General features: G+C 44.4%; 1 protein-coding gene across 1 annotated transcript in view; it reads right to left on the minus strand.

Moving 5' to 3' along the window:
• poc1bl (POC1 centriolar protein homolog B (Chlamydomonas), like) overlaps positions 1-20,320 on the minus strand; it is a 157,444-nt gene that overhangs the window by 56,418 nt on the left and 80,706 nt on the right. The window contains exons 4-5 of the mRNA XM_084312583.1: positions 4,027-4,216; positions 571-756 (exon numbers count right to left, since the gene is read on the minus strand). Of these exons, the coding sequence (XP_084168709.1) occupies positions 571-756; positions 4,027-4,216 (376 nt within the window). The remainder of the gene's footprint in view (positions 1-570; positions 757-4,026; positions 4,217-20,320) is intronic.

Here is a 20,320-nt window from a genome sequence, read left to right on the forward strand (position 1 = left end):
CAGCACATCGTCCAAGTAACTTCCTGTTAGGCGATTGCGCCGATCGGCCACCAGATGGCGCTCTTGAACCGCTAGAGGGTTCAGTGGGGCTTTTTGGTGGGTCTCAGGCCAGCGGATGGGAAATATGAATCCGATCACAGATTTTTGAAATATTGATATCAAAGACGAGTTACGGCGTCTTCGGCAACTTGAGCATGGCGGGGAAGGACGCCTAAACACGTCTTCCGGCAGTTAAAGTGTTAAAGGGATACAATTCACTTTTAAATGCTGTTTTTTATTGAAAAGAAAATCTGATCCAATATTTATGGCTTAAAACCAATTTCCAACAATTTGTTACACTTTAGATTAAAAAATTATATTTCTTGATTCAGAACTATTTCATCAGGGATGAATAAAACTTTCAATGCGAATGGTTGATTTGAATGTCAAATACTTTTTATGCAGATTGTTAAAAAATGGGCTGTTTTCAAGGAATTCCAGGCCTCAACTTTAAATTTTTTACAAAAATCAAGCACTTTAAGCACTTCAAGGACCTTGTGCGAACCCTGGGTTAATAAGTACGACACAAACCTGATGGGGTCGATGCGGGACTTGCGCTTCTTGCGGTCCGCGTCAGGGAGGGCGTGCCACTGGAAGGTCAGCCTCCAGTCGAAGCCTCCGATCATGGGCTCGTCCGTCTGCATGTAGAACTCGAAGGTGTTCCAGTCGATGGTGTCGATCACCGGGCACACGATGGTGCTCTCGTTCTCACCGATCCTGGGCGGGCAACAACAACAACAACACCGTCAACAACAACAATAACAACATGTGGACAGAGCACATAGACCTGTTCGCTGTTTACAAACATACCGTGTTCGAGCCAATCAGCAATACCAGCTGAGTCATGTGACTAAGTTGCCCTTTACCTGCGCAAGCTGCTGCGCTAAAGTAATACGACAGGGCTCTATGGAGAAACCATGACACTCCCCTGACTAATCATTTTCAAGATCGCCAAATGATTGACGGAGGTAGAGGCTCGGGAGTGGTATTTGAAAAAATAAAAAGTCTACCGTCTACTTCGGCGCATGCCTCACATATCAGCATGTAACTCGAGAACCGCTGAACGGATTTTGTCGCCTGAAACTAGGCCACAGGCAACGAATAGGGCTTTAATTCAATCTATATATTGTATTAAGAAATGCACGCCCGAGTCGCTAGAGGTCGCCAAAGTGGCGTGTCGCGCTGGTAGGCAAATCGCCCTAAAGAGGGCCCGTATACCTTGTGTCGTAAGAGGTTTTAACAGCCCTTTACACTTTACACTTTAACAGCCCTTTACACTTGGCACTTTACACTTTAACAGCCCTTTACACTTTAACAGCCATTTACACTTTAACAGCCCTTTACACTTTACACTTCAACAGCCATTTACACTTTAGCTCTTTGCTTGCCAAACCAGAGTAAAGCCGGTTTTCGTCGCAAACCGTTGAGCGCCAAACCCGACTTTTCTTGGGTTTTGATCCTTTGATCCTTTTCCTTTGATCCCCGTTCTAAACACTCGTCCGGAGCTCCCTGGGTCTCCCTTGCACAGCTGCCTACGTTGGAATTGCAATGACGATCGAATCTCGCCAGGTGGCAGTATCACCTAGCTTTTGAACTGAGATAGTTTAGTGTGGAGCCACTTTAGCAGACACACACACTGCAAGAACTCCTCCCCCTCAGAGGGAATCAGGACAGAGCGATCGCTCTGAGATTTTCTCACCTCAAACCTATTGTTTCCCATATACACGAGTATACACATATACACGAGTAATCACAATCGATTATTCTTTTAGGTGTACCTTCTGGCTAAGGTAAGGTCTATTCTATGTCTATTTTACCGAACCTGAAACATGTTTTTGTACATTTTGTGAAGACACATGTATACCTTTGATTTTGAAGATTTTGAAGTATTTTGGGGTTTCAGGCAAGCAACCCGAACGATTTGTGCATAAAGCATATAACGCGTCATATCTCGGATTATGGATCACTGGATTATTTTGGAAAGGCGCGATGTTTAGCGTGGAATAGTCTTGGACTATAAACAATGTGTTGACAATAATGAGTGTGCTCTCCCGTCATCCATTCAGAGTGATTGACTGATTGACACCAGCTGAGTGATTGACTCATTACGACCAGCTGAGTGTGTGTATATAAGAGCGACCTTCACAAATAAAAATTTTGCTTCCTTGATACACGAATCCTGTCTCACAGCGTTTTATTCCTTCTCTCTATATACTGTATAGTCCAGGTTATGATGTCTAGCCAATACGCAATATCCGACATTCAACACAATGCCTGTCAAATGAGCCATAATATTGTCTCCATAGCTATAATACAGAACACACGATGGGTCCGCAACCATCGCTAAAATGGTCAATAACGCTGGCGCCATTGAGTAAAGATAAAAAAAGCGTGATGGTCAATGAGTTAACAACCCTTTACACTTGGCACATGTGTAATAAAAAATTAAAAAATAAACAAGAAACATCAATTTCACCATTCTTTTTTTTGGAATTATCTTTTTCCTCCTTCCTTTTTTTCCGTTTTTCTCCCATCCCAATGTTAGTCGTTATGCCAATTCCCAATCCCCCTTCCTGGTCGTTGCGCACTCTACCCCCTACCGTCGGTCCAGGAGGGCGGAGACTATCACATGCTTCCTCCGACACATATGTACCCAGCCCACCGATTCTTTTCATCTGGCAGCGCGGACTCTCACTCGGAGAGTAATCTCCTCGGATCTCCTCTCTGGTAAACAAGAATACCCTGAAGACTCTGGCAGGAGCACTCATTCAAGGGTACTACGACTATGCGTGCACCTCATGGTACCAAAGCACCTCAAAGGCGCTAAAAACAAGATTACAAACATCACAAAACAAACTGGTCAGACTACTACTTGAACTTACCCCCAGAACCCACCTCACCCCTGCCCACTTTGACAACCTAGGATGGCTTAGAGTAGACGACAGAGTACAGCAACTTGCAATGGGCCTGGTCTACAAGATACACTATACGACTAAGGTACCCATGTACATGTCAAAATACTTCCCAAAGGTCAGTGAATACCACAACCACTACACCAGAGGAAGCTCAACAAATCATGTTAAACCCAGATTCGGCTCAAACAAGGGACTAAACACGTTTCGCAATTATGCCACATCAATGTGGAACGCCCTACCCAAAGCTGTAAAGGAATGTGAATCCCTACCCACATTCAAAACCGCTCTTAAAGAGCACCTACGGGAGGCTGCAATTCAAAACTGGCCTCCGTAAATGCCCAAACCCCCCACCACCTCCTAATAGACAGTCTCCTCCCCACCGCATGTATATATTCCCTCCCCGCCGTATGTATATTTCTCTCCCACCCACCCACCCACCCCCTCCAAATGTACAGTCTGCACCCCACCATATGTATATTTCTCTCCCACCCACTCACCCACCCCCTCCTAATGTACAGTCCCCTCCCCATCATATCTATATACTCTGTCAGGATCTAGGGGTAACAGTACTGTATATTTGAATACCGTCTATGTCACAAATGTATCAGTACTAAATACCTATATGTCCCTATGCCATAAATGTCATATATGTTGTGAATGTCTATATGAATTGAAAATGGGGGACCCTGATGGAAACAAGATAAACGTCTTTCTCTGGTCTGCATCCCCTTAACAATTGTGTGTATTGAGCCGTACTGTATTGTACCCATTCTGCAATCTGTTAAATAAAGTTTTCATTCATTCATTCATTCATTCAGAGTGTAACGTGTGGAAGGTCACACTACCTCTCTTAGATCCTTCCCTTGCTGTGCAGGCGCCCCGACCGAACTGTAGGAGTCGCTGTTTACAACGACCAGGACCCACCCTCGCCGGGTTTCCCACCCTCTAACACTGCCAATTGTGTTAGTGTGGACGGTCGGCCAACCCGGAAGCACCGCAGGTGGATTCGATCCCACTGTCTCTGTGGTGGTCTTTTCTGACGACGGGGGCCATTCTCACACACACGACTCACCTCTCCAGCAGGGGCTCGATCCAGCCCGGGACGCACTCGCAGTGGCAGTCCAGGAAGGTCAGCACGTCCCCCGTGGCGTAGGAGGCGCCGATGAGGCGGGCCCGGACCAGCCCCTCCCTCTTGTTGGTGCGGATCAGCCGCACGCGATCCAGGTCGCTGATGTACTCCGCCAGCTGGTCCTTCAGGTAGCCTGGGGTACACACACACAGGCACGCACACACACACACACACACACACACACACACACACACAGTCATTTAGCTGACGCTTTTATCCAAAGCGACTTACAAGTTCTGTACGACAAGTCATCAGGAAGGGCACAACTCTATCAGCTGAGTAACAATGTTCATCAAAGTGTTGAGTGCTACAGTGTAGGTTAGTTTATTAGGACAAGTGCATGACAGTAAGGTTAGTTAGGGTTAGATATTTTTTGTCTTTTTTTAATTCAGATAATGGTTGAAGAAGTGCGTCTTTAGTCGACGGCAAAAGATTGGACGGGTTTCGGCTGTCCTAACTGGGGTGGGTAGGTAGTTCATTCCACCATTGTAGGGCAAGGACTGGGAAAAGGCAGGTTCTCCTTGATGACGCACACACACACGCACACGCAGGTGTAAAAACCTTGAGTTAATGTGGTTTAGTGATGCAGATAAGATTAAAATGGATTTTTTTTATTACAGGGTCTTCGCACTTGCATAATATTTAGAGAAAGCTTGGGATAAATGCACGAAAATAACATAATTGTGATGTATTTTGGCCTCTGATGGTGTGCACGGTGTAGCTTAGAAACCTTGGGAAGTGATTATTGTTATGTTCAATTGTTGTTTTTGGTGTTTTATAATCATGTAAGGGATGGGTCGTCTGACATGACACGAAAATAAAATGTCATTCATTCATTCATTCTTCATTCACACACACACACTAGGGGTGGACGGTATGGTCTAAAATTTATATCACGGTATAATTTGAAGCATAGACGGTAACGGTATATATCACGGTATCAGTGTTTCCGTTAGAATAATTTTTTTTGCCTGATAGGCAGGCTATATAAAGAATGACATCCTCAAGGCATGTAGATTTATAATATTTTAACTTAAAACTAGGCTACTTTTGCGTATAAAGTCATTATATTCCAAATAAAATAAGTCCCGAGTCGAGACTCCGTGCTGCTCCCATTGCAAACAGCGGGGCTGGATTTTGCTAGAAGCATATGTAGCTGCAGAGCCGCAGAGCCAGTGGCTCTTTCAGGTCGTTCAGCCGTTTGGTGGGGGGGGCGCTGTTGAGCGGGCCTGTGACCAGACCTGAAAGAACCACTGGCTCTGCAGCTGCATGCTATTTCGCAAATCCACTGCTGCAGCCGTCCTCCCGTCGTTATCATAACACTACACACATATCATAATGTTTACAGCAAACTGTAGTTGATCACCAGGTATGTTTTATTAACGTAGAATAATTCATATAAGAAAAACGATAGGGAAATCTCTTACCTTTCTCCACTGGTTAAAAATGCCAGGAACTGAAATTGAAACTTGCTGTGCGCCGCGGTGATATGTGTTTATTATGAAATGACAATTGCGTGTTGACACACCCAGTGCGCCCACTGCGCGAAGCCTCCTAAATAACTTTTTCCAGTTTGCACATATCTATTATCTATGACTAATTCGATCTATTTTTAGGGGCAAATGCGATTGAAATAGTCGCGCTGTGGTTACATGACGTCATTGCTATTTTAGAGCTGCCCTACCGGTTACACGGTATAGTCAAAATCCATACCGTAGAGCAAATTCATACCGTTTATACCGTATACCGTTTATACCGTCCACCCCTAACACACACATACGCACACGCCACACGCACACAGTCAAAGACATATCTGATCATCATCCTATCATCATATCCTGGAAGAATCCCTCCCACCCCCTCTACGATGAGCTAGTCAAGATGAGAAGCACGTTCAGTCACAGACTCATACACCCACCCACCCCCCCCATACTTGTGATTGTGTTATCTGCGAGACATCGCCACCTCACTGTCTGCAAACAGCTCCACTGTCTGTGTGTATACTCGAGTGGCCTCCAGCTCCAGCAAGGATTCTCCGGCGCTGCAGCTGGACCCTAAACGCTACATTCAGCATGCAAAATGATTCTCCTGAGCTACAGCTGGACCCTATTCAGCAGCCCTCACTCAGCGATGTAAGCCAGGGACTCGAATACGCATGTTGTTGTTGTAGGACATTGATGCCAGGAGCTATCTGTAGCTACTGCTGGATGGCGTTGGGACAACGCCTCAGTGAACTATTTAGTTTACTGCGACATTTCGTAGTGACTAGTGAGCTACCTAGCCAACGGAGGTATTATGCACTGGACTATTGCTGGAGGATTTGTTGATGTCTGGAGCTATCAGTAGCTAGCCGGCTGGATAACGTTACACAATGCCTCATGTATTAAACTAAGTGAATAGTTGACTGGGTCATTTTGTAACGGTAGCTAACGTTATCTCACGAAGGTCCCACACTGACTAGACTAACGTCACGGTGACTCGGAGGCAATAGCCTCTGTTTACATGCAGGCATACAGAAACAGGTGGGGAGGGGGTAGGAGCAGCAGCAGCAGTGCGCGGTGCGCTGCATGTCTGTGCTGAGACAGCGAGTGAGAACTCCGCTAAAGAATTGGATCATGATTTTCAGTTTTCACATGACTATTTGATTGGCCGCCACACGGCGGTCAGACCTCTCAGTGGGAGGCGCCAAACGTAAAAACTGAGCGCAAATGGCGGGTGGCGCTCTCTAGTTTCGGTCCCTGTACGCAAGGCGTCAAAAATCCTTGGCTGTGATCTTCCTTCTGTGGCCTTTCTATATGCCAAACACATCAGGCAGAAAGGGGAGAGGGTGATTGATGACCCCTCTGCTTACTACCTGTTTAACCCCCTTCCCTCTGGTAGAAGACTCAAAAGACTCAGGTGTAGGATATCCCGAGGTTTCTCAAGTTTCTTTAATAGTTGTCATACAGAAGTACAGAATACTTTTATACAAAATGCTTCTTACTGTTGCGCTCCAGAGACTGTGCAAGACAAGATAAGTATAAAATAAAATAACATAGTAAAATTAGAAGTAAAAAAAAGAGGTCACAGTGTTCAGTTTAGACATATGTACAATGTTCGATGCAGAATAGACGTAGTTACCATACAATATACAATACTGTGCAGTGTACTAATATACAATACTATATAGTGCAAGGCAGAAATGGAGAAATGGGACGAGGTGCAATTTAGGTACAATTCACAGTAGGTGTACGAGTTGTAGTGCAAATCCTTTATCAATAAATATAAAGTGTAAGTGTGTTTGTCCGTCACCTGAACTCAAGCCCTAATGCACAGACACTTTGTACTAGCCGACAGGCACTTTAAGTGGAGCACTGAGCTATTTTATGCACTGTAGCACTGTTGCATTTTTTTTTTTTTATTGTGAAATACTTCTACTTCAGGGATTGCATTGTATGTATTCTTGTATGTTTTTATTTTTATATTGTATGTTTTTTAAACTATGTTTTCCCCACTGTTTTATGATGAAATGAGCATTGCACCGAGACAAATCCCAATCAACCATGTGTTGAAATGGCAATAAAGTATCTATCTATATCACGCCATACATTCCTTATGCATTCTGCTCCTGTGTATACTGTATACTTACTTACTTACTCACTCATAGGATATATTTAGATTATAGCGTCTATTGTAACTATATTTATTGTAATGCAATATAACAGAGGGCATACAGACCGTCATCTGCACCTTGATTTACACTGCCTACTTGCTCATTATGCGCATACTGCATACTGATTATATTGTTTACACTGCCAATTTTTTTTTCTACTGTACTATAATTGTATGACCATGTCTTCTACCATCACCATGTACCTGTACCCCCCCCTCCCCCTCCCCAACGCTGCTATGATGCCTGAATTTTCCCAAGGGGATCAATAGAGGAATATCTCATCTTATCTGCAACATCTCAAGTCTATTTTCTACATGTACCTGTGATGATTAGGGATGTTATTATTCCTTTGCACCACTAGGTGTCAGTATGGTAGGTTCTGATAAGTAGAGCAGGAACAAGTAAGAACGACCATCTTGGATTACCTGCATCAATAACATGTAACCTGATCTGCTGGAGTAAAATAAATGTACTAGTGTTCATGATCAAGGACTCAACTCATCATTGAACCACCGAACAAAACAGTACCCAATGACAATCATCAGTTATTTGATTACAGTCGTCTGTCATTTGCCTACCAAGATGTCTCAGATCGAATACTATGAATCATCTAGTGTTAATCTTAGCGAGTTATTTTCGCAGCGATGTGACCATCAGGTAACTACCTTCATTTTATGACAGGGTCAGGCAGCCTGTATAACTTTTTAGGGCATAAGGAACTACTGTAGCCATTTGTATTCCTTCCAGATCTACGAGAGGCTTGGCAAGTCAAACCGTGTCAAACCCAGAGAAGGTGCAGCAGCGGATGAAATCCTGCCAGAACCTTCTCTCCCGTGTCTCCTCTACTCTGTCTCCCTCCCAGCCTCCCTACTGTCTCAATAAACAACTTTCTAGCCTGTGTCTCCTCTACTCTGTGTCCCTCCCAGCCTCCCTACTGTCTCAATAAACAACTTTCTCTCCTGTGTCTCCCCTACTGTCTCCCTCTCAGCCTTCCTACTGTCTCAATAAACAACCTTCTCTCCTGTGTCTCCCCTACTGTCTCACTCTCAGCCTCCCTACTGTCTCAATAAAGAACCTTCTCTCCTGTGTCTCCTCTACTCTTGTCTCCCTCTCAGCCTTCCTACTGTCTCAATAAAGAACCTTCTCTCCTGTGTCTCCTCTACTCTTGTCTCCCTCTCAGCCTTCCTACTGTCTCAATAAACAACCTTCTCTCCTGTGTCTCCTACTCTGTCTCAAGCCGTCCTGCTGTCTCAATAAAGAACCTTCTCTCCTGTGTCTCCTCTACTCTGTCTCAAGCCTTCCTACTGGCTCAATAAAGAACCTTCTCTCCTGTGTCTCCTCTACTCTGTCTCAAGCCTTCCTACTGTCTCAATAAAGAACCTTCTCTCCTGTGTCTCCTCTACTCTGTCTCAAGCCTTCCTACTGTCTCAATAAAGAACCTTCTCTCCTGTGTCTCTCCTACGCTGTCTCAAGCCTTCCTACTGTCTCAATAAAGAACCTTCTCTCCTGTGTCTCCCCTACTCTGTCTCCCTCCCAGCCATCCTACTGTCTCAATAAAGAACTGTCTCTCCTGTGTCTCCTCTACTCTGTCTCCCTCTCAGCCTTCCTACGGTCTCAATAAAGAACCTTCTCTCCTGTGTCTCCCCTACTCTGTCTCCCTCTCAGCCTTTCTACTGTCTCAATAAAGAACCGTCTTTCCTGTGTCTCCTCTACTCTGTCTCTCTCTCAGCCTTCCTACCGTCTCAATAAAGAACCTTCTCTCCTGTGTCTCCCCTACTCTGTCTCAAGCCTTCCTACTGTCTCAATAAAGAACCTTCTCTCCTGTGTCTCCTACTGTCTCCCTCTCAGCCTTCCTACTGTCTCAATAAAGAACCTTCTCTCCTGTGTCTCCTCTACTCTGTCTCCCTCTCAGCCTTCCTACCATCTCAATAAAGAACCTTCTCTCCTGTGTCTCCTCTACTCTGTCTCAAGCCTTCCTACTGTCTCAATAAACAACTTTCTAGCCTGTGTCTCCTCTACTCTGTCTCCCTCCCAGCCTCCCTGATGTCTCAAATAACCTTCTCTCCTGTGTCTCCTCTACTCTTGTCTCCCTCTCAGCCTTCCTACTGTCTCAATAAACAACCTTCTCTCCTGTGTCTCCTACTCTGTCTCAAGCCGTCCTGCTGTCTCAATAAAAAACCTTCTCTCCTGTGTCTCCTCTACTCTGTCTCAAGCCTTCCTACTGGCTCAATAAAGAACCTTCTCTCCTGTGTCTCCTCTACTCTGTCTCAAGCCTTCCTACTGTCTCAATAAAGAACCTTCTCTCATGTGTCTCCTCTACTCTGTCTCAAGCCTTCCTACTGTCTCAATAAAGAACAGTCTCTCCTGTGTCTCCTCTACTATGTCTCAGCCTTCCTACTGTCTCAATAAAGAACCTTCTCTCCTGTGTCTCCCCTACTCTGTCTCCCTCCCAGCCGTCCTACTGTCTCAATAAAGAACCGTCTCTCCTGTGTCTCCTCTACTCTGTCTCCCTCTCAGCCTTCCTACTGTCTCAATAAAGAACCTTCTCTCCTGTGTCTCCCTACTCTGTCTCCCTCTCAGCCTTCCTACAGTCTCAATAAAGAACCGTCTCTCCTGTGTCTCCTCTACTCTGTTTCTCTCTCAGCCTTCCTACTGTCTCAATAAAGAACCTTCTCTCCTGTGTCTCCCCTACTCTCTCTCAGCCTTCCTACTGTCTCAATAAATAACATTCTCTCATGTGTCTCCTACTGTCTCCCTCTCAGCCTTCCTACTGTCTCAATAAAGAACCTTCTCTCCTGTGTCTCCTCTACTCTGTCTCCCTCTCAGCCTTCCTACTGTCTCAATAAAGAACATTCTCTCCTGTGTCTCCTCTACTGTCTCCCTCTCAGCCTTCCTACTGTCTCAATAAAGAACCTTCTCTCCTGTGTCTCCTCTACTGTCTCCCTCTCAGCCTTCCTACTGTCTCAATAAAGAACCTTCTCTCCTGTGTCTCCCCTACTGTCTCCCTCTCAGCCTTCCTACTGTGTCAATAAAGAACCTTCTCTCCTGTGTCTCCCCTACTGTCTCCCTCTCAGCCTTCCTACTGTGTCAATAAAGAACCTTCTCTCCTGTGTCTCCCCTACTGTCTCCCTCTCAGCCTTCCTACTGTCTCAATAAAGAACCTTCTCTCCTGTGTCTCCCCTACTGTCTCCCTCTCAGCCTTCCTACTGTCTCAATAAAGAACATTCTCTCCTGTGCCTCCCCTACTCTGTCTCAGCCTTCCTACTCTCTCCAATAAAGACAAAACACTAAGCGGGACTGGACTACTCACTATCCCTAAAGGGGGGGGAGAGAGAGAGAGAGAGAGAGAGAGAGAGAGAGAGAGAGAGAGAGAGACAGAGACAGAGACAGAGACAGAGAGAGAGAGAGAGAGAGAGAGAGACAGAGACAGAGACCGATAGAAAGAACCCCTTTTAGAAAACAATATGGAAAAAAATCTGGTGGAAGAAATTAGCCCATTAGCGCCTCCTCTCCCCACTCCTCCCTCCCGTCATTCTGCCCCCGTCAGTCTGTAGCTAAACAGGTCTGGTTGCGAGTGACAGGTCAGACGTTATGCCCGCTTTAGGCTGGTTAGAGGAGAGGAAATTGTGTAATTTGGAGGTCAGCAGCACACACTGAGATCACCATGATGGTGTCATGTCTCAGAAAGACACAGGCGAGGTACTGCTGGTCCACCCCCCCCCCCCAACCATCTCAACCTCACAGACACAGAGACACTCACTTTTCACCAACAGATTTGTGTTTTTTTTTTTTTTTTACTGTGTTCCTCAAACTATTATGGACAAATCTAGCAAGACAAGCAATTAGTAGACACTACTAAAACAGTGCTTCCCAAGTTCTTAGACTATTAACACTTTGTGCGCCAACGAGTATACTCGTTATTGCCCGCCATGCGTTGTGTGCCAACAACAAATAAACTTTTGTTTATTATAAATAATATAAAAAAATAAAAAAATATATAAATTTTTTCGCCATGGCATCCATAATTCATCCAGCCTCCCTCCGGGACACAGCTGGACCCTGTTCTGATATTGCAACGTCTCAATACCGCCGCCTGGTGGATTTCGGGTGAGTTACACTCCACGCCAAACCGGAAGTGGCGCTCGGTGCATCAGGGAAATTCCTCCGCCAGAGATATATTGTAACGTGGGTCTAGATACACAATCGAGTGCATTGGGATCGCTTTCGAAATGCAATAATCAATATGATTTCGGCGTTTATTGAGTCATACAAACGGGAAATGGATCTAGCAGATCGATGTCAAATAATTGGAATATTTTTCCTCCAGTCTCATCTGCAAACGGTAAGAGGAATCTAATGTTATTTTCAGCCCGATTGTTTATTTATTTCACTGCAATCCATCTGATCAACATATCAACCCATACTAAAAAAAGACGCTACCGACGATCAAGGAATTATAAACGACCCCCCCCCCCTTTCCTTCACGCATGATGAAGCATAATGTATACCGATCATATACATTTGAATTTTTTAATATAGCGTGTGTTACGGACGGTGTCCTTATGTATATATATAGAGGGAGTAATGTATAATAATCTGTTGTATATATAGGCATGTGTTGTTTGTTGTGTTCTTTTGTCGCCCTCTTGTGTCTACATATCCCCATTATCAGGTGTCTCAGTTCCAGCAACAGCAGCAGCTGAGGCTCGTCAGGCAATCAAGCTCCACACTCCTTCATATACCCCATTGTGTGCAGTGTTAGGGAGCTCCCTGGTTCGTTTGGTTGTGGTAACTATTCTGTGTCTTTGTGGGAGAGCAGGTATTTTGTAGAGCTGGTGAAGGCTCTGGCACTTTGTGCTGTTAGTTGGTAGGAAATAGCTTTAGTATAGTTCTTTATTGTAAAGCTGTATCTTTAGTGTTGTGTGTTCTGTAGAGCTGTGGCCTTTTAGGCATTTCGGTTGGTGTAGAGCTGGTACCTAAAGCTCTGGTTAGTTGTGCTATATTGTTTAGTGGAATCCTTGTATCTTTTGATGTTTGTAGCACATTTCTGTTTATCCCATAACCTGTTTGTGTATTTGTTTGTTCACTTATCACCCAGCCAATGGTGATTATTTTTCCTGTATATTAATCTTTTGTTTCGCACACAAGGACAATTGAGGACAGGAAGATACCCTGGGGTCTACATTTTGCATCACATAGGTGACCTGATGTTAAAGACACCAGCCTTAGAGTGAGCACCGCCACCTGTACTTTTGGGCGCCTGTAAGGGGGGGTGGGTTTTCATTTCCTTTTGATATTTCATTTGGTGCCACTGGTAGGTCCTCCTTGCTCTCTGTGTTGCTGAGTTTTGTGTAAATAAATACAATTATTTGGCAAATTGTTTCATGGGTTTGTGTCACTGCACCCTCACCTACCCTGTCTGTGGCCTTGTGTTGCGTCTCCCTACTGGGGTACGTAACAGCGTGTATAGGAAAGAAACGCCAATCGATAATCTCGCGTTTTAGGAATTACTGCAGAAAACCTTAAAAATATACTTATATTCACGACGGTATTAACACGACAATGTATGAAATATAACGTTCCCACATCCGGAACGATAGATACCGGATGTTGAATGGGCCATAGTAATGTCGATATAGCTATAATATTTAAAAAGTTATAGCCCTGCAAAGAAGGTAAACATCTCCATAGGGTTACAGCGCTGGCAGACAGGGCCCAAAGATGGGTACAATGCATGGCGGCCAATGTGTTAAAGAGTGTATTTAAAATAGTTTTCTCTCAGTTTAACTTGTGGTACGGTATGACTACTGCGATTAGCGCAATGTTTAAAGGCGCTAAAGATAACATTCAGCCACTAGATGTCGCACTAGAGCACCAACATGTCACTTATCCAATCAGGTGGGGAAATGGGGGAAAGAAAGTAGGGAAGGGATATACTGTACATGTCTGTAACATGTAAACAACAACATTCATGTATGGACCCGTCAAAATGTTTAAATTTAAAATGATACATTTGGGGGGGGAGCAATACTTGTATTCAGCACCTTTCTAAACGCTCTTTGGATGTATTATTATTAGGGATGTCATTTTATCGCGTTAATTAGATTAATTAATTATACAGCAAATTATCGCGTTATGAAAATGAACTAAAAATGTATTACAAAAAAAATAGTTTTTATCTCATTCATTCCATAAGCACGTAGAATACACATTTACAGACTTTTTTTTATATATGGTCCATTTGCATGTTCTTGGTATCTGATTCTAGGGACATCTATGGATCTCAGGGAATGTATTCCCAGTGTCAGAAATACTGTGTCTGTTACTAGGCTTGAGTAAATTGTAATTAACCAAATGAGAATATCAATAAAACAATTTTTATCTTTGACTGTGAATAACACCATGCTCAAATTGACCAGACCTGAAAAATCTAAGCAAATGACTAAATGGAAGATGATTAAACAGAAGGTTTTGTAGATACAGTACTGAATTCTGCCATCCGGACACATGCCATTTGAAATATGATTATAAAATATAGAATATCAGGCCTAAAATGGTTATGCGATTAAAATGTGATTAATTAGATTAATTAATTACAAATCCTGTAATTAATTTGATAAAAAAATGTAATCGCCTGACAGCACTAATTATTACATGTTTTTTTGTACTGCATCTACACAAAAACCTGTAAATCATCAGCCCTTTATTCATTTGCTTAGATATTTTGTACACGTGATCTCAAAAAGGTGCTTTTACTTTTTACCAGAGTACTCAGACACAGTACTTCTACTTTTACTTAAGTAAAGGAACTGTGTACTTCTTCCACCGCTGAGCAGCGCACAGAGAGGAACAGTAATAAAGAGCCGTGGGCATGATTAGAGCTGTAGATCAGGGATCGGCAATAGGCGGCCCGCGGGCCGACATTGGCCCGCCAGCAATAATTTCTGGCCCGTCAGATTATTTTGAGAATATGATATTTATTTTACGCGCAGGAAATATTCACTCGGGACGCCAGGGTGTCTTTTATTGTGAAGCTGTATCTATCTACCGGTAGTCATCAATAGCACTATAGCCAATTGAAATGCTAGAAATGGTCACGTGGACTGGGAGAACCAATGGAATAGTCCCTAACGAACTTTCACTTCCGCGTTCGAGATGGAGCGAGTAACAAAATGTGTTAAAAAACAAAACAAACATCTTTGGACAGGGAAACGCAACAGGGAAATATAACGCTTCTTTTAATAAACAGGAGCCATACTTAAAATACGGGTTTATTGCAACAGGTCGGTGATTCTTGCGTGCCGAGCCGACGTCCTCTCTGCATAATATGTGGCGACAACAGGAAATGGTTGTTATTACAACTGTGTTCAAGTTGGCAGATAAAGTAGCTGCATTCAACGCCAATCTGGAATTGGAGGGCGGCGAGTGGATATGTGACATGTTTCAAACATTAGCAGGGATTTTGGAGGACTGAACAACAAACAAGGTATGGTGAGTCGTGTTTTCATGCATTCTGTCTTCTGATCTGTTCATCACCCGCCGCGGTGATCTGCAACAGCTGATCTGCTGTTCATGAATGAATGAATGAAAACTTTATTTAACAGATTGCAGAATGGGTACAATACAGTACGGCGCAATACACACAATTGTTAAGCTGATCTGCAACAGCTGAGAGCTGTTCATGAATGAATGGATGAGTGAGAACTTTGTTTGGCGGATTGCAGAGTGGGTGCAGTGCAGTGCGGCGCAGTGCACACGGTTGTTGGGGGGATGCAGACCAGAGAAAAACCTTTGTCTTTTTTCAATATCAGTATATTAAATTAGCCATTGTTTTTGATCCTGGCCCGCCAAGCAACGGCTTGGGGAAAATCTGGCCCGCGGCAAAATCTAATTGCCGACCCCTGCTGTAGATCTTCACTGGCCTCACGACTAGATTAGATTCAGCCGTCCACGACTAGATTAGATTCAGCCGTCCACGATTCGATTAGATTCAGCCGTCCACGATTCGATTAGATTCAGCCGTCCACGATTCGATTAGATTCTATGATGCATCTCAATAATATATTACATCCCCAATTTTATAATCTATATTACTGCATATGGCTACTTTTTCATCAATTAATACTAGCAGTCAGATAAATTTACTTTTATTTAGAAAGTTCTTAAATCAGAATGTCAAAATAAATGTGTTGCATGATACACAGATACACAGATACTACAAAGGTATCTCGATACCCAGCTGTTAAAAAACAGTTCAATACTCCATTTTATTAGTATCGAATCGATACTTTTAGAATACCCTGATGCTGTATTTTCTATGAGCCGAGTGGATGCATGACCGGAGCACTGGCTTTGCGTAGTGGGCGTGTCAACAGTGTCAGCGGAACACAGACCAACGAATAGGAATAGTCACAGATATCGCAGAATGTCTTATTTCATAATACAAAAGATTCCTGAATGGACGTTTGGATTAAACCTAGTTATATGCCGTGATGATGAACAGTCTTTCCCAGGGGAACACAAGTTACTCAACGTTACACAGGTCTTAGAACCGAGAAATGTCCACACCCCTAGACATGATGCGAGACTAGACATTATTATTATTATTATTATTATTATTATTATATATTTTTTTTAATTATCTTTTTCCCCCCTCCCTTTTTCCGATTTTTCTCCCATCCCACTGTTAGTCGTTATGCCAATTCCCAACCCCCTTCCTGGTTGTTGCGCACTCCCCCCTACTGTTGGTCCGGGAGGCCTGGAGACTGTCACATGCTTTCCTCCGACGCATGTGCAGCCAGCCGGCAGCCAGCCTGGCCGCGCAGATTCTCACCGGGAGAGTGTAACGTGTGGCAGGTCACACTACCTCCCTCCAGATCCTACCCTCGCTGTGCAGGCGCCCCGACCGAACTGTAGGGGTCGCTGTCCACAACGCCCAGGACCCACCCATCAGCTTTCCCACCCCTAACACTGCCAATTGTGTTAGTATGAACGACCAGCCAAGCTGATAGCAACGGCGAGAGCTGGATTCGAACCCAGCGTCTCCAGCGTTGATGGCGAGCGCCTTGCCCACTACACCACCTAGCCGCCCGAGACTAGACATTATTAATGTCTTACTGTATCCGTCTGGGACACCAGTCGGCAGGAGGCCCCCGCCAGGGCCACCAGGAATAAACCCATGTACTGCACGAGGGGGGAGAAGGGCTAAGTGTACACTAGAATAAGTGTGCACTAGAACTGTAGCAATTAAAATAGATGGCGTGCATACTGCGTCTCTGGAGGTCTGCTGCCGAGACACTTACTCCCTTTTGTGTGTCTTTCTCTCTCTCTCTCTCTCTCTCTCTCGCATACTCACTCTCGCTCTCTCTCTCGCTTTCACACACTCACTCTCTCTCTCGCTTTCACACACACACTCGCTCTCTCTCTCTCTCTCGCTTTCACACACACACTCGCTCTCTCTCTCTCTCTCTCTCGCTTTCACACACACACAAAATAACAGAGGAGCTGACAAGATAATTGCAAGGTGGCGCAGAGAGAGAACACAGAGCCAGTCAACAGCATGTGCAGTGATATCGTAAAACATGAAGAAAGCTATAGGCTAAGTGATTTTCTAGCATAGAGGAGAACTTGTTATTTTAAGATTGCCTTTCTTTAAAAAAAAGAAAGGGGGCGGTATTCCATTACCATTTCAATATACCTTTTACTGTTCTGCTTCTCTGTCTCTCTCTTTACATCTCAAATCAAATCAAATCAAATTTATTTATAAGGCCCGACAACACACGTTAATGTCCCCATGGGCCGTACAGGTCTTCTTTAAACAAGTCAAGAAGAAAACATAACAATAAGTCAAGAACAGAACAAGGACACCATAAGGTCCAACAAATTTAAAATAAATGCAAATAAATGAAAGAATGCAAGCACTCCAGGGCGGCTACGTGGCGTAGTGGGCAAAACGCTCGCCACGAATGACGGAGACGCTGGGCTTGCCTGTTCGAGCCCAGCGCTCCACATTGCTTTCAGTTTAGCTGGTCGTTCATACTAATACACATTGGCCGTATTAGGGGGGTGGGAAACTGATGGGTGGGGATCGGGCGTTGTGGACAGCGACTCCTACAGGTCGGTTGGTGCGCTTGCGCAGTAGAATCAGGAAGTGTCGGGGGCAGCGTGAGCCTCCCACGCGTTACTCCTCACCACTGAAAGATCGAGCTGCGCAGGTGAAAAGATGCGACTGCTGTTACCTCAAGTACCGGAGGGGACTTGTGCTATGTATGACTTAGTCCACATTGCAGCCGGCTTGTGGGAGGCAAGAAACAGCGTTCGTGACAGGGGAGGGTTGAATTGGATGATACGAAATTGGGATGGGAGAAAATATAGAAAATGGAAGAAAAAGTGGATAAAAAAAAAAGAATGCAAGCACTCCCAGACATACCCCACGCGAAGGTAAGGAAAAACTCACTAAAACCTAACAATAGGGAAAAATGCTCCACAGGCAGTGTGGAGGAGAGAAACCTTAGAAGGGCCATTCAAGGGGGGATCTCCCTTCTTAGATGTCGGTGATAGTAGTGTTGCAGACGGACAGTTGGTAAGCATGCACTCAAGTGTGTAGTGAAACACAGATGAGTGCAGGCAATAGCAACTGAACATTTTGAAAGATTAAAGATAGAGCTGATAGCGATAGCAGCTCCTCTCTGAAGCGTCTCTGTCTTTACATCTCCTCTCTGAAGCTTCTCTGTCTGTCTGTTTACATCTGCTCTCTGAAGCTTCTGTCCGTCTGTCTGTCTTTACATCTCCTCTCTGAAGCTTCTCTGTCTGTCTGTTTACATCTGCTCTCTGAAGCTTCTGTCTGTTTACATCTCCTCTCTGAAGCTTCCGTCTGTCTTTACATCTCCTCTCTGAAGCTTCTGTGTCTGTCTTTACATCTCCTCTCTGAAGCTTCTCTCTGTCTTTACATCTCCTCTCTGAAGCTTCTGTCCGTCTGTCTGTCTTTACATCTCCTCTCTGAAGTTTCTGTCTGTGTTTACATCTGCTCTCTGAAGCTTCTGTCTGTCTTTACATCTCCTCTCTGAAGCTTCTGTGTCTGTCTTTACATCTGCTCTCTGAAGCTTCTGTCTGTCTTTACATCTGCTCTCTGAAGCTTCTGTCTGTCTTTACATCTCCTCTCTGAAGCTTCTCTGTCTGTTTTTACATCTCCTCTCTGAAGCTTCTGTCTGTCTGTCTTTACATCTGCTCTCTGAAGCTTCTGTCTCTGTCTTTACATCTCCTCTCTGAAGCTTCTGTCTGTCTGTCTTTACATCTCCTCTCTGAAGCTTCTGTCTCTGTCTTTACATCTGCTCTCTGAAGCTTCTGTCTGTCTGTCTTTACATCTCCTCTCTGAAGCTTCTGTCTGTCTGTCTTTACATCTCCTCTCTGAAGCTTCTGTCTGTCTTTACATCTCCTCTCTGAAGCTTCTCTGTCCGTCTTTACATCTCCTCTCTGAAGCTTCTCTGTCCGTCTTTACATCTCCTCTCTGAAGCTTCTGTCTGTCTGTCTTTACATCTCCTCTCTGAAGCTTCTGTCTGTCTGTCTTTACATCTCCTCTCTGAAGCTTCTGTCTGTCTGTCTTTACATCTCCTCTCTGAAGCTTCTGTCTGTCTGTCTTTACATCTCCTCTCTGAAGCTTCTGTCTGTCTGTCTTTACATCTCCTCTCTGAAGCTTCTGTCTCTGTCTTTACATCTCCTCTCTGAAGCTTCTGTCTGTCTGTCTTTACATCTCCTCTCTGAAGCTTCTGTCTCTGTCTTTACATCTCCTCTCTGAAGCTTCTGTCTCTGTCTTTACATCTCCTCTCTGAAGCTTCTGTCTCTGTCTTTACATCTCCTCTCTGAAGCTTCTGTCTCTGTCTTTACATCTCCTCTCTGAAGCTTCTGTCTCTGTCTTTACATCTCCTCTCTGAAGCTTCTCTGTCTGTCTTTACATCTCTCTGAATTGTCTCCGTCTCTGTCTTTACATCTCCTCTCTGAAGCTTCTGTCTGTCTTTACATCTCCTCTCTGAAGCTTCTGTGTCTGTCTTTACATCTCCTCTCTGAAGCTTCTCTCTGTCTTTACATCTCCTCTCTGAAGCTTCTGTCTGTCTTTACATCTCCTCTCTGAAGCTTCTGTCTGTCTTTACATCTCCTCTCTGAAGCTTCTCTGTCTGTCTGTCTTTACATCTCCTCTCTGAAGCTTCTCTGTCTTTACATCTCCTCTCTGAAGCTTCCGTCTGTCTTTACATCTACTCTCTGAAGCTTCTCTCTGTCTTTACATCTCTCTGAAGCTTCTGTGTCTGTCTTTACATCTCCTCTCTGAAGCTTCTCTCTGTCTTTACATCTCCTCTCTGAAGCTTCTGTCTGTCTTTAAATCTCCTCTCTGAAGCTTCCGTCTCTGTCTTTACATATCCTCTCTGAAGCTTTTGTGTCTGTCTCTTTACATGTGGAGTTCTCGCTCCTGATTGGATAAAGTGGGAACGGGATTCCAGAAGACAGGTTTTGTGTTTTACTGCAGAGCAGGAGGGACTGGAAGACCCACGTTGCCGTCAGACACTCTGTACCAGTGACGGCTGTTGGAATGCA

This window comes from Notolepis coatsorum (assembly GCF_963971535.1).
Source record: "Notolepis coatsorum genome assembly, chromosome: 4".
Lineage (NCBI taxonomy): Eukaryota > Metazoa > Chordata > Actinopteri > Aulopiformes > Paralepididae > Notolepis > Notolepis coatsorum.